Source organism: Myotis yumanensis, unplaced genomic scaffold, assembly GCF_028538775.1.
Source record: "Myotis yumanensis isolate MYYU_CA2020_CCGP unplaced genomic scaffold, mMyoYum1.0.hap1 SCAF_6, whole genome shotgun sequence".
In the NCBI taxonomy this organism is placed as follows: Eukaryota; Metazoa; Chordata; class Mammalia; order Chiroptera; family Vespertilionidae; genus Myotis; species Myotis yumanensis.
In genome coordinates, this window is record NW_027223757.1 from 14,843,808 (window position 1) to 14,858,362 (window position 14,555).

At 36.9% G+C, this 14,555-nt stretch overlaps 1 protein-coding gene across 24 annotated transcripts in view; it reads right to left on the reverse strand.

Annotated features, from left to right (window-relative positions):
* Window positions 1–1,411: 1,411 nt before the first annotated feature.
* Window positions 1,412–14,555, reverse strand: part of TRDN (triadin) — a 280,670-nt gene continuing 267,526 nt past the window's right edge. For 15 of the 24 annotated variants that reach the window (XM_070417613.1, XM_070417602.1, XM_070417614.1 and 12 more), the window contains 3 exons: window positions 9,112–9,150; window positions 6,844–6,882; window positions 1,412–3,778 (listed from right to left, as the gene is read on the reverse strand). In XM_070417613.1, coding sequence (XP_070273714.1) covers window positions 3,639–3,778; window positions 6,844–6,882; window positions 9,112–9,150 — 218 coding nt within the window. In that variant the 3' untranslated portion in view covers window positions 1,412–3,638. The remainder of the gene's footprint in view (window positions 3,779–6,843; window positions 6,883–9,111; window positions 9,151–14,555) is intronic. The other 9 variants (XM_070417616.1, XM_070417609.1, XM_070417604.1 and 6 more) reach the window with 3 other exon arrangements.

The window sequence follows — 14,555 nt, forward strand, 5'->3', positions numbered from 1 at the left end:
TAGCTCTGGGGAAAAATACCAATAATCTCTGAGAGAAAATGTCCTTTGCATTTTCCTCACTTAAGTCACACAATGTCAAAACAGTAATTGTGGAGGCTAGAGCCAAGAAAGAAAGGTGGGCTTTAGGGCATAAAGATGATGCTGAGAGCAGAGAAATGGGCAGGCATTGCACTAGCTAGGCCCCAAGAAAACCTGAAAGGTGATACTGGATGGTGGGTGTCTCAGGACCAGTTTAAAGTCAGAGTGCTCATAAGAATCATCTGGCTAAAGACTATCAAAGGGTCAAATAGCAATTGATGGACTTAGACACTGAAAGGACCAAAAAGAGGAAATAAAGGATAGGGATGAGGGAAACTAGCCTTTTTTGAGTACGTATAATGTGCCATACATGCTTTTCTCACTTAATCATCCCCATAACTCAGTGGGATGTAAATATTATTGACATACTGGTTTTATATACAGAAACTATTTTTCAAAAAGATTAAGTACATTTCCCAAAGTCAAAGGCTAATAAGATTCAGAACCATCATTTAAATCTTGAGAAGTGTCTGACTTCAGAGCCAAGTGATTTCTGTTATAAACTTTTCTGAATAATTGGATATATATTTCCAAGTGGGAAAACAGCCCATGATGGGACATAGCCCATCTCAGGCCTACAGGTACAAATGGTAACATCTCACTAAAGGAGAAGAATGGAGAAAAGGTAGATTCAACAATACACCTTCCGTGTGAATACATGATACATCAGATCATTAGCTCAAATGCTGGCAGGGGAGAGAAAAGCATGAAGACATTGGTCAAGTGATATGGAGGAGACATGAAACACACACACACACACACACACACACACACACACAGGAAGCTATGCATTATATAATGTGTTATGTGACTTCTGGAAGAGTAATTTCATAAAGAAGAACTTTGTTCAGTGTTGATCAATAGACAGTTGAAGCCAAAACAGTGATAGGCCCTGGGAGGGTCCAGCTGGAGGGACCCTCAGTTGCTCTCTCATTGGCTAAGAACCGCCACTCTATGTTTATCCTCAGGAAGCCCAGTCTTATGTTGCAGCATAAGTCAGTGTGATGTTAGCTGTTTTCTTCACTACCTGTATCCTGGAAGGGTCTGTATACTTGCATTCACAGCCTTCTTCAGCCTGGAGATGCTGGCCTATCATCATGTTTGGATTCTGATCCAACAAACACTTGTGGATAGTTGATCAAATCGTCCCCCTGCCCCCCTCCCTGGCACCTTCTGTCTTGATAACTGAATATAACTAATACAATTATTAAATGCTTACATATTAATGAGCAACATGACATGAATTATGAGAGTTTTGACCAACCATTTATCTTTTTCTTTTAAAAAATGTAAACCACGAACTTGAAAGAACCAATAATATTTTATTGGGTGGAACCATACAAACAGATGAGAATTTAGTGAATATTTTTCAAGTGCTATCATCATTGTAACTCTAAGCAGATAAGCCTTAACAATTATTATTAACAATTAATCCTAATTGGTTTGTCTAAATTCTAGTTATAATAAGTTATATTTTGCTTTTATCAAATAGTTCTCATAATGAAAGTGAAAGAAACAATAATATAATGTAGAAAAGCTCATTTCACTCAAAGGGAAAACATCCAAAAAGTATTATTTTAGAAATTAATTTTGATGTCATATTCATTATAAGATATTTTGTCAGTGTCCACAGTACATCTGTGTATCAGGTTGGTTGTCTTGAAATCCTTACTTTACACATTGGAAAACAAGAATAGTGTGTTTCACAGATTTTCCAAGGCCACACATTGTGTCAGGATAATACTGGTAATAGAATTTATCTCTGATATTTTTCTTATACAGCCCAGTGCTCGAGAGACTAAGTACTCAATAAAAAAATAGTCATTGAATATAAGAACTAATGAACAAATCATTATGTTCTATAAAATAAAATAAACTATCATGCTTGCTATTTCTTTTACTCACTAAATCAGAGAAGCTGGAGGAGCAGTTGAGCAATAAACTCTACGCACTGTCCTACCACAAGTGTTTATTGCTACATGCAGGGGCTTTGTGAGCTGGTACCATCTGGTCAGTCCTGACAGTATACTTTCCAGGCCCCCGTAAGGAGTGTCATTAATCTTGGTTCATGGTAATTAACTTTTGTGGTGTGAGTTAGGTCCACCAGCATGTGGCCAAGACCAACTTCTTTCACAAAAGTCACTGAAAATCCATTATTAATAATGAAGATGTTATTGATGTCCTAGCCTAATGATATTATACCAAGACGGTGTTCTCAACCTTGGGATTAAAGAACTTAGTTATTTGCAGTCCTCGAAAAGAATTCATTTGGCTAGTATCGGCTCTGGCTCCCTCACCATAAGGTAAGTAGAATGCTAGAAAAAATAACTCAATTTATTTCCTGAGTTAATTTGCCGTAAGTTGAGTTGCAACTGTAAACATGAAAAGATCACAGTAGCATGACTTCCATGATTATTAGAAAAATGTGAGAAAGAACAAAACTGTGTATATCACTGGGAGACAAAAGATGGCAAAGCCACAACAGTCATGCCCAATGATGTGTCGTCAAGTAAGTTAAAGATTGTCATTCATTTCATTGGCACGGATAACCAATTCCCTAAAAAACAAGTAAGACATCTCATGAGGCACTTATGTTTAAAATGTATTCCTTCAACTTTGATGACATTCATAGTTTTCCTTTTGGAGAAAGAAAAGCTATTTAACTCCATAGAAGGATCCTTTCAAAGTGCAATGAAAAGACTTTTGCATCTGTCACCCAAATGTAGTGATTGATGTAAAATTTCACCCAGGTGATATTTTCATTAGGGCACAGTCTGGAGAAATCTGAAAATTCTACGTCTCATTTGCTTGTATTTTACACAAATGATTCACCAGACCTGCCTGTATTTCCACTAGAGTGAATGTCCTAAATACAATTCAAGATAAAGAATGTCCTGATTACAATCTTAGAGAAAAAGATTTATCAAACATTTCTATTCCTTCTTGTCATGTCTAAACTTCAGAGATATTTTGAGCTCAAAAATAGCATCACAAGAAACTGATAGTACTCTTTGGTGGAACTGTAACCTGGTCTTGGAGCCCAGTTACAACTAAAATAGAAACAGACATAGATACAACGAAACTATTAAACATCAACCTATTGGTAAATTGAGTTTAGATACCCATGATGCAAAAGAGTAGCTTTTATATAAGTTCCTGTACTCGTTAAACTTAAAGCATAGTCTGTGTTTTCATTTAAAGATACCTATCTAACTGATGTCAGGAATTTAATTTTTTAATAGTGTCAATTACATTTAAAAGACCATTGTTAAGTAAACCTTAAATGAATTTGTGAACAACCCTGCGGTGATGGAAGTAGAAACAGATAAGCACCCAGGCCAACAACAAACACGAATGGCAGATGCTTGAGTGCCAGATTTCAACATGTGTGCTGATTATTCAATCCTCTTACCCATTTATTTTTCTACACCAGGCAGAACAGTAGAATAGTCTCAAAGAAATTCCCTGAATTCCTTTATGTCAATCGCCTGTGCCAGCGTGGACAAATGGAAGATGCTATTCTCAAAGTCTTAAAGCACTTATACTGGCTGCGCATGGGCCTACTGTCCTTGTGGCTTCTGTGCTGGAGAACCGGGTGGCGCAGAGCTCTCCGCAGGGCGCTGGGCAGGAGTGACCGGAAACTGAAACCCATAGCCGTTGTAGCCATTCAGGTACACACATTGGAAGAAACTGATGGGGCCTGCGGAACGGAGCATGATAATTAGTTAAAAGAAGCAGAACGAAGGGGAGCACAACAAGGCACTGTACCACAATGTATGTGGACATGGGTTGGATAGCCAGGTAGCCTTGACCATGACTGGCAAGTTACCAAAACTTGGTGTCTTGGATTCCTCATGTGTAGAATTGAGACAGCAACAAAAACCTCAAAAAAATGTGGAAATGAATAGGTAATATACATGAAGCACTTGAAATACTTCCTGGCACATAATAAGCCCTTACTGAATGGATAATAAACAGTGGTCGGCAAACTGCGGCTCGGCAAACCGCGGCTCGCGAGCCACATGGGGCTCTTTGGCCCCTTGAGTGTGGCTCTTCCACAAAATACCGACTTCTGCACATGGGCCACGAAGTTTCAATCGCACTGTACGTGCGCGCCCACACGTGGTATTTTGTGGAAGAGCCACACTGAAGGGGCCAAAGAGCCGCGGTTTGCCAACCACAGCTCTAGCACAAACGTCCAAGGGCTTACTTCATAGACCTCTACTGATGTGCACAGCATTCAGAAAAATTGTTATGTAGGTTTCAAAACACAAGTTTATCCATATGCAAAGTAACTGACTCTTTAAAAGTGTTTTAATAACACCGCAGAGAGCCTTGCGGTTCCTATTGTTAGATATTCCACTCGCCTTTACTCATTAGGCAATGCCGCCAGGTAGCAGCTCTGTTGTCAGAGCAGAAGGCAACCCAGGAAAGGAGTTGAAGCCGAGTGAGGCGCTGTACACAGCAGATACAAGCCTGAGCTTTGGCCCAGGAGGCTGGGGCTCCCAGGTAGCAGCTTGTTCAGAGATGGCCAGGTTCAGTTTTTTCCATCCTGTCCCTTTGCAGGCTGTCACCCAACGACAGACTCTTTTGCAGATGGCCAGGAAAGAGCATGACAGTGCAAGCTAGTCGTATGGGGAATACCAGGAAGCTGGCCAAATAAAGCAAGTAAAAAATAAAGAAAAGCCTGGGTTGAAAAAAAGTGGAGGGAAGCAGCAAGAGATTATTCAAGAGATTACTATTCAGGGATTGGTGTCAATTGGCTTCAATCCTGGGTTTTCAATAATGAAAAGAGATTGGAGAATTCTTGGAAGGAACTGTTCCTTTCCACTTCATTTCATGCAGAATTATTTCCCATTTAGTTCTAGTACCAAACAGATGCAGTATCAGACCTTGTCCCCTCCCCCAAGGTTGTTGCAGCTTGGGAGAGAGACAGGCTTCTGAGAGGGATGGCATGACAGCTAGGCCTGTGTTAAGGAGGAATGCGAGTACCATCGCTAAAAGTAGAAGAGTCCATCAAAGACAGTCTACCTTACAGATGAAACTTATTAGAGGTAGGCTCTATTCCAACACATTTATTTAATCAGTGTTGAATAGGCCATCAATGAAAACATCACTATAGCCCGGCCAGTGTGGCTCAGTGGTTGAGCATCAACCTATGACCAGGAGGTCACGGTTAGATTCCTGGTCAGGGCACATGCCCAGGTTGCGGGCTCGATTCCCAGTGTGGGACTTGTGGGAGGCAGCCAATTGATGATTCTCTCTCACTATTGATGTTTCTAGCTCTCTCTCCCTCTCCCTTCCTCTCTGAAATCAATAAAAATATATTTTATAAAACACATCACTATAGCTGCAAATTTTAGAGCTTATGTAAGTTGCATGAGTATCAGACTACAGGACTATTTCATAGTAAGTTGAAAATAGAAAATATTGTTTTGCTATAGTAAGTCTGCCAATTGAATTAAAATATGTAATATCATTTTACTAAAATATTGAATTGTTTATTTGTTTATTTTTCATTAAACTTTTTATTTTGAAATAAAAAATAAAAATAATACAGAGGGATCCCATGTACCCTTCACCTGGTTTCCCGCAATGGTAACATCTTTGAAAAATTATAGTACAATATCCCAACCAGGAAATTGACATTGACACCATTTACCTATCTTATTGAATTATATTTTGAAAATTTATTTATGAAATAAGAGATTTTAAGTGTTTATGTGATATAGCCACAAATTGTTACCAGTAGATAAACAATTAGGAAAGTGTTGCTGTATAAATCAGAAACATGCCCAGATTGACTTTATGGATTTTGCAACAATATCTAAACATATTATTAAGATTGCTTGTTTTCTTGTATTCCTCATGTCCTCATAATTTGAGGGGTTATAATGAGCATCTCTAATAGCTAAACGGAGTTTGGGACACAGTAGGCACTTAATATTTGTTCAATGAATCACATACTAATACAGAGTAGGAGGCATTTGCTAATGCAGAGGGCATTTTCATAATTTCCTGCAGAAATACATTAAAGAAGCATTGTAGAACCCAGAGAACATTAACATCATTTCCTCAGGTAAATGTCTATTCTTTACTTTAAAAGCATTATGTAGAACAAACTCCAGTTATACCAATTTTAAAAATTGCTTCTTTTATTCTGCTCAGCAACAATTTTATTGCATATATGAATCCAAAATTGCTATTCAGATGGTATTGCTTTACCAACTGAAGAAAAATGTCTAATTTGGAAGTAGAGGAATAATGAGAATCATGGGCATTGAATTTTGTAACTGCATATGAATATTGATTGCATTCTAACATCAATGATCTCCAAAATTGAATATTAAAAGCTTACCATCTAGCTAGAAAAATTAAAAAAAACTTTCCATCAATGACATACCTACATTTTTTTTGATATAAAAATGTTCAGCTTATCACTTCAGCTGTCTTTTTTATAAAGCAGACAGTAACATATCTAAGCACAGATTCAGCTGAAGTGCTCAGATCAGAGCTGTGGAGAATGGTTTGCGACGAATGCTGCTTTAGTCATTATTTTGTAATTCCTCCAAATACGTGCATCTTGCCTGACACAAAAAGTAATGAGCTACTCTTTGAAGTATAAATGATCCACTCTAAAGTTATTCTGCATGTACTAAAAACCTTTTTATTCTCATACTGGTCTTCAGAGGATTTAGTTTTAATGTATATGTACCACCTTTACTACAGATCCACATAACAGTTTTAATCTAATTATAAACTTACTTTTTTGCTTCTTTGTGGAAGACACATCTTCAGCTTCTTCTAGTAGATAAAAAATAAGAACATAAATCACTTTTTCGTTCACAGCTGTTATACAACAAGTAGGTAGGGGTCTGAGAATGGCTAAACAGGTACACGGTATGAAAGGAACTGGAATTACTTGTCCTCCTCACAATACACTCTAGGTTCTTATTCAGATTCTGTTCAGTTTTTCACTATAACGCTTAATAGGTAAGAGCCGGCGATTGAAGAGGAGCTGATGAAGGAAAAGAATGTAGCATGCCACAGGCAACTGTTCAAGTAGGAAACTTCCTGCCCTAGCCAGTTTGGCTCAGTGGATAGAGCGTTGGGTTGCAGGTTCCATTCCAGTCAAGGGCATGTACCTCCTTTGCAGACTCACTCCCCTGCCCCTGCCCCTGGTCCATTGGGGGTGGGGGGCGGGGAGAGGGGAGGACAGATAGGAAGCAACCAATCGATGTGTCTCTCTCACATCGATGTTTCTCTCTGTGTGTGTCTTTCCCCCTGTCTTCCACTCTCTCTAAAAATCAATGGAAAAAAAAAATGTCCTTGGGTGAGGATTAACAACAACAACAACAACAAAAAGACAAATAGGAACCCTCCTGATGTGTTGGATTTTGGTGGGCGAGGGCTAGCAGACATACATTACGTTCTTAAAAGAAAACATTGATGCTCAGTGTTGAAATAATATGGTCAGGGTAGAATCTGGCTCTAAGATGACAATTTTAGTGAACATAATTCTAAATTTGGGAAGGCCATAAGTTTTCAGTGATTGTCCTCGCCGTGAAATAATAGCAGCGGGCCTGTATCCTGGGTCCCTTCCTTTTCGAATCTGACACTAGGACTTCTTTTGCTGTTGTGACGTGCACCACGTGTTTTCCTAGTGACGGATAATTGGAAGCTATTCATTTGAGCCCCTTTCTCTAGGTTAGAAGTGCTTAACTGGTCTCCATAGATGGGTTTTGGAGGTGGGTTCCTGTAAAACTCTGAAATGTTAAAATGTTAAGGTGTGAGTATATGTGTGAATGTGTCTGTTTCATCAAAAGTTAGGTTTTAGATTTTATCAAATTCTACACGAGTTCAAGAACCTTCCTTTTCAAGGTGTGATCCGTGTACCAGTACTTGCACCCTTATTTGGGAAACTGACATAAATGTAGTTCATAGGCACCAACCCAGACTTATTTCATTTTGACAAGATTGGCAGGTGATTCATATATAAAATAGTTTGAGAAGCAATGGTTTAGAAGTTAAAAACATATTGAGTTGTTCTTAATAATTTGTTTAAAAAATCTAGAAATTCAGTACTCAAAAATGTATCTTAAGACAAGTAAAAATCAGTTTTCAAAAGACTCGGGTATCTAATGCCCTGTGATTTTTCTCAAAGTGTTATTTTCTACACTGTTAATTCTGGGCACTGCCACAGAACTTACATTTTCATGGTAAGAACAACTCTTAGGCAAACTTATTGTCCACAGGCAGGTTTAAAGAAGTAGAAGAGAAAATAACTGTTCTATAACAAGCCAAATTAAGAAGCCAGGAAACCCTTCAGGGAAAAATAATGCATCAAATTACTTGAAACCCTTGCAATAAAGATGAAATTTAGTCCTGAGAAGACTCGCTCAGGATCATGCATCTCATTGTACCAGATTTTTCTGAGGTTTGAGTCCTTCCTTCCTTCCTTCCTTCCCCCCCTCCCCTCCCCTCCCCTCCCCTCCCCTCCCCTCCCCTCCCCTCCCCTCCCCTTTCCTTCCTCCCTTCCTTCCTTCCTTCCTTCCTTCCTTCCTTCCTTCCTTCCTTCCTTCCTTCCTTCCTTCCTTCCTTCCTTGTCTTTTTCCTTTATGCTATTGCTGCTAGTATAGGCAAGTTATCTTAATTTTTCTTAATAAAAATATGTTAAGCTAAGATTTCAACATTTATGTGCTTTTCCTTGCTAACATTCCCTTAATCCTTGGTTATATGATAATTTTGAAATATTGCTCTTGCATCTAATAATTACTTGTAAATAAATCAGTGTCCAACTAGTAACTTCAATACATAAAGATACACACACACACACACACACATACACACACACACGAGACATACTCATACAAATAATAGGAAAAAATGTTTTTTGAAAAAAACATATCCACCATATAAACATTGCTTAGGAAAAGTTAAGGGCTAGGCCAAAAGCAGTTAAATGAAATAGGCAGCTGAAATATTATGGTCTTGAGAAAAAAATCATAAGTGAGCTTAAAATAATAAACTCACCTTCAGCTTTCTTTGGAGCTGGAACATCTTCAGAATCTTCTAGGGAGTAAACAAAAAGATAGTTTATTTTCCAGATTTCCCAAAGAGAAAGTATTGTATTTAACAGGTTTTAAGAGTCACAGGATCTCTTAACTTATAAACTAAGCATCTAGTGTCTCTACAAACAAGATCCTCTGAAATAAGGCAACTTCTCAGACTTAGAGAACATGGGGAGAAGTGAATGCCGTGATGCCTGGACTGTGGGCAGCGCAGTGAAGGCTGGCCAAAGCAAGGAGGGCCTGCGGTGATCCTTCAAATGGGCCCCTCCTCCTCTGACTCCTAAATTGTCTTTCACAATCACTTTTGGAATCTAGAGAATTTGAGGTAAATGGATTCTCATACACAATGTAGATCAAGAGGAAAATATCCATCCATATATTTTACTAACAAACTGATGTTTGATACTTGTAAAGGCAATTAAAAATTAGATGTTGAACTAAAGCCTAAATATATAAAGAATGCATCTTAAGATGCATTATTTATATTGCTTGGTTTTTGTGTAGTCTACTTAAAAGTACATAGTAAAATAAACATGGAAATAATTTTGGCACAGATAATTCTAACACAATATAATTAAATGATCTTTAAATTTTCATATAAACTTTTAGCACTTGTAATGATCTGAAAGAAGGTCAATTTTGCATTATTTACTCATGTTTTGCATACCAGCAGTTCACAAATAAATAAAAAAGAGAAAAAATAGGTCATTATGCAAATTTTCTCAAGTGGGAAAGAAAGGTGACCTTTTGGAAGAAATGTTATTATGTAAAAGAAAAAATGGGCAGTAGAAAAATAATTACTAGCCTTTTTCTTCATAGAAAATTAGTAGAGTTTTAACCTGATTAGTTTTCTAAAAGATTTAAATGCAGGCTTAACCCACCTAAACACTGGATTAAATGCCCATGGTCTTAAACTGTTCAATCAGCAGATATAAATAAAGGTACAGTATAAATGGCTATAGGGTATTTTGAAGTAACTGGTACCTGTATTTAAAGAATGATGTGAGAGTTGTTAGATAAGTCCAATAATATTTTAATTGTGAAATAAAAATCTGGTAATGTCTATGGAAGATGTTTACAAAATTAAAATGATGCAAGGTCCTTGTACACAAGAAATATACACTCTATTTTTGTATATTACAGCACACTTAAAACTAAGACACCTATCCTCTGGATCTATTTGTTACCCCTGGGGAAATAAATGTGGAGAATAAAAACCGCAGCTTCTTCTCTATCCCAAATGTTAGTTTTACAGTCAAAGTGAAAATTACCCTGAAGTTTTCCTGTAATTTGTTCATATAAGAAACAGTTACTTTTCAGCTATAATAATTACAATGAGCTTTCTTTCTGGGCCATGTACTCTTTTGGGTATTTTACATATGTTTCCACTTAAGCTTCACAATAGACCTACAAAGCAGGTAGAATAATCTCCATTTTATGAGAAAACATTGAGGTTAAAATAATTTTCTTTCAAGCAACACATTTTAAAAAGTGGGCTAGAAGATAGGAAGCAAATTTTCCTCAATTTCTAGACTTTTGTGATTTTAACTAAACTATTCTATCTCTACATGCAAAGCACTTTGCTATGTGCCCTGAAAGAACCCAAAAGAAACATAATGCTACCTGGAAGTAATTGGCAGCCAAGTGAAGAAAATGGACATGTACTCAAACAGATATAAGATTCTATGGACTTCAAGGTAATATGTGACAATTGCCAAAATGCTAGTAAATGAGAGATGTTTTCAAGGATGGAATGGTCACTTCCTCCCATGGAGATCAAATAAGTTTTTCTGGAATTTATTCCATTGCAGATGAACTTTGAAAGTTCATTTAGTCAGAGGTAGGCTGAATATTCTAATAAAACAGAATGACAGGACCAAAGTTTCAGATGCAGAAATGTTGAGAACATGGAAATTTATATTGGGTTTAAAACTGTGATAGTATAGAAAATGATTATAGAAAAAATATTTTAAATCTAGTTTAAGCCTGGATCAGAGACTCTAGACGGTTCTCAACCTGTGGGTTGCGACCCCTTTGGCGGTCGAACGACCCTTTCACAGGGTTCGCCTAAGATCATCCTGCATATCAGATATTTACATTACAATTCATAAAAGTAGCAACATTACAGTTATGAAGTAGCAACAAAAATAATTTTATGGTTAGGTCACAACATGAGGAACTGTATTTAAAGGGCCAGAAGGTTGAGAACCACTGCTCTAGACCCTCAGGTAAGAAATGTAAAATGTATTCTAAATTCACCAAGAATAAATATTGAACATTTATTACATAAATGGTGTAATAAGTTTGAAATATTGGAAAACTTTATCAATAGAAATGAAAAGGAAGGATGAGCGATATTATTGAGAAGGTAGGCTTCAGAACAATTTGAGGTCTTATCCACAAAGGGGTAGATAGCAAGTTTGGATGAGCCCACCGACGAAGTGCAGAAGGGTAGGAAAGAGAGCTGAGAATGGGAGAACTCAGCCTCTGGGGAAAAAGTAGCAGAATCAATACTGAAAACAACAACAACAACAACAATGTCCTACATTATGGGAGTCAAGAGAGGAAAACAATTCAAAAAGTGTGGGAGACCAGCAATGTTTAGCGCATCCTAGTGATTTCAAATGGAGGAGACATGAGAAAATGTAATTAAATTTTGTGCTTCGGAGGTCTGCGTTGAGTTGGAAGTGCCCTATTGGAGGAAAGTGTCCACATAATGTTCAGGTTGCATAAAGGTGAAGCCTGAAGAGGTGGTGAGGCTGGCGGGAGACTTGTTTCAGAGTTGTGATTACAGGTGAAAGCAGAGCAAAGGCACAATAGCTTCAGGAAGCAAAAAGGGTCAGAGAAATTTTACATGTGAAAGTGATCTGAAGATATTTGTAGGCAAAAAAAGGAGGAGGATTTCTTAGAGTAAGAGCTTAAGGTACGTGATTGAGGAGCAAGGATTAGGGGAGGCAAGAAGGACTGGAGTCAAGATAAACATGATTTTTGAAGCAGCAATGCTTCTTAACATGGGAGGATAATGTTAGGTAAAATAATGGGAAAAATAAAAAGAAATTGTAATGTGGAGAGAAGGAACATTTTAAAGAATCCACATTGAGGGCACAGAATGCTAATTCTATTATTATTTTATTTTTAGGATAAAATGTTCTGGGTAATGCCCAGTCTGCTCTGAATATTCTTAGCAAACATGAGAAATAAATAAAAACTTCCTAAATAATTCATGTGTGTGTACCAGAAGTTGCTCTATATTTACTTCCATTAGCAGCCTATTAGAATTTGTGCAGTTTCAAGAAATACTCATAGGTAAATATCTGGAGCTCTGATGCGCATATAAAAGGGTAACAGCATGAAGTTTGTATTCTCCGTCACTCCTCTTTCTTTAATTCCCTGCATCACTTTGTCTTTACAGCAATACCAACAACTCCAAATTATTCTCTCAACTAATTTGCTGGATTATGTGTAAATAGTATGAGATTTTACATTCTAAGAGTTTACGTGTTTTCTCTTTTCCAAGGAATCCTAAGGATCCACAGTAGTTCAAAGCAGCAGTTGACAGCCAGATTGTTTTAGCTATTAGTTATGAAAGTCATCTAGGCATGCTAGGATTTAAAATAATCATGAGTGTTAAAGAAAATTAACTGGTACACTGAGCAATATCCACTGAATTCTTGAAATTGGCCCCAGGGAATAATAAAGCATGCAGAGACCGTCCACCTTGGGGATGTTGCACAAAGTGAAGCAATGGTATTCAATAAACGTGTGCAGTCCTTTCTGAGTGTCTGTCCTGTCACTCTGAGGATAAGACACAGCTGTCTCGAGGGCAATGTCAGAGCAACTGAACATCACCAGGAAATGAATGAGGACACACTGCTGGTATCCAAAGACTAATAACTACACCAGTCATTTCCACACATCAGTACTCCCCATTCCTGACACAAATGACCAATTGTTGGTAGAGGACCTAGTCCTTCCAAAAAAAACAACAACAAAAAAACAAAAAACCCACAAGAAATGCAGGCACTAGAGTGTTGCTAGAGAATGTGGGTAGAAGGGATCGATGGCTTCAAAGCAGGAGCTATTTCATAAACTTCCTTTAGTAAGAGACAAATAAATGACCAACAAATAAATAAGAAGTCTAACCCCCCAAATTATACATGTATATAATGTTGAAAAGAGGGTTCAGAAAAATAACAATGAGGTCTGTGCTCAATTTATCTTTTTCCAGTAAACAACCCTAACCATAGTTCAAGGTACAAATGATAGAATTACTTCCTTCATGGTCTGCCCTGACTAATTTGGCTGTAGGGGAAGGGTGTGGTGTAGGGTTGTTTCAGAGGGCTTTACTGAGGACCAACTCTAAGTTTTGCCCTTGCATTAGTGAGGCAAGTTTGTATCCTTTTAATTATTATCCTTTTTAAAATTCCTAAAGCAAGTCCATGTGGATTTTTATTTTTTGCAGTAAAATAATTTTTAGTGATATATGTAGCTTTGGGGAATTGAACTGTGACCAGTAGAAACTGAAATGTTCTGTAAATATAAAATACACATACGATTTCAAAAAACTCAATACAAATAATAATGTAAACTGGTCTGTAAATGTAAAATACACACACAATTTAATACACTTCTATATTGATACAAGTGGACTTGGTATTTGTATGTATGGAGTTAAATAACATTATTAAACCTATTTTTTTTTTTTACTCTTAATGTGTCAACTAGAAAATTTTAGTTGGCTCACATGATATTACATTAAACAACACTGATTTAAAATGATTTGTTTTTCTTAATCTAGATACATGGAAATAAAAATGATTATTTCCTGAAGTTTTGGGAACTTATAGAAAAATATACATGTATCTTAACCGAAACATTAAGAGCCCCATCTGTATCTAGGTCTTGATATTTTAGAGAGTATTTTCTGAGAGCTTTGTCTGTTTATGCTATACAAGATTAGATCCATTCCTATGTGATTCGCAGATATGCAATTATACTTCAGAGCCCCATCTGTACCTAGGTCTTGATATTTTAGAGAGTGTTTTCTGAGAGCTTTGTCTGTTTATGCTATACAAGATTAGATCCATTCCTATGATTCGCAGATATGCAATTACACTTCAGTTAATGAGGATTAGGAAACAACAAAACTAAACCATAATTACTTGACCTTCTATGCTGTATAGCAAATTTTTAGTGATTAAAGGTTTAAAACAGAAACAAGATTATTTTGTTTCATTCTACTTCAACCACTGAAAACATTTATATATTTGAATGCAGATCATTAATCTTCAGACTCAAGAACATGATAAGGTATTTCTGTTACAAGCTATCGTTTCAAATGATGTAGTTTTGTGTGTGTTTTTAAGTTTCAGCATAAGTAAGATTAAAAGTTAACAAATTCTTGTC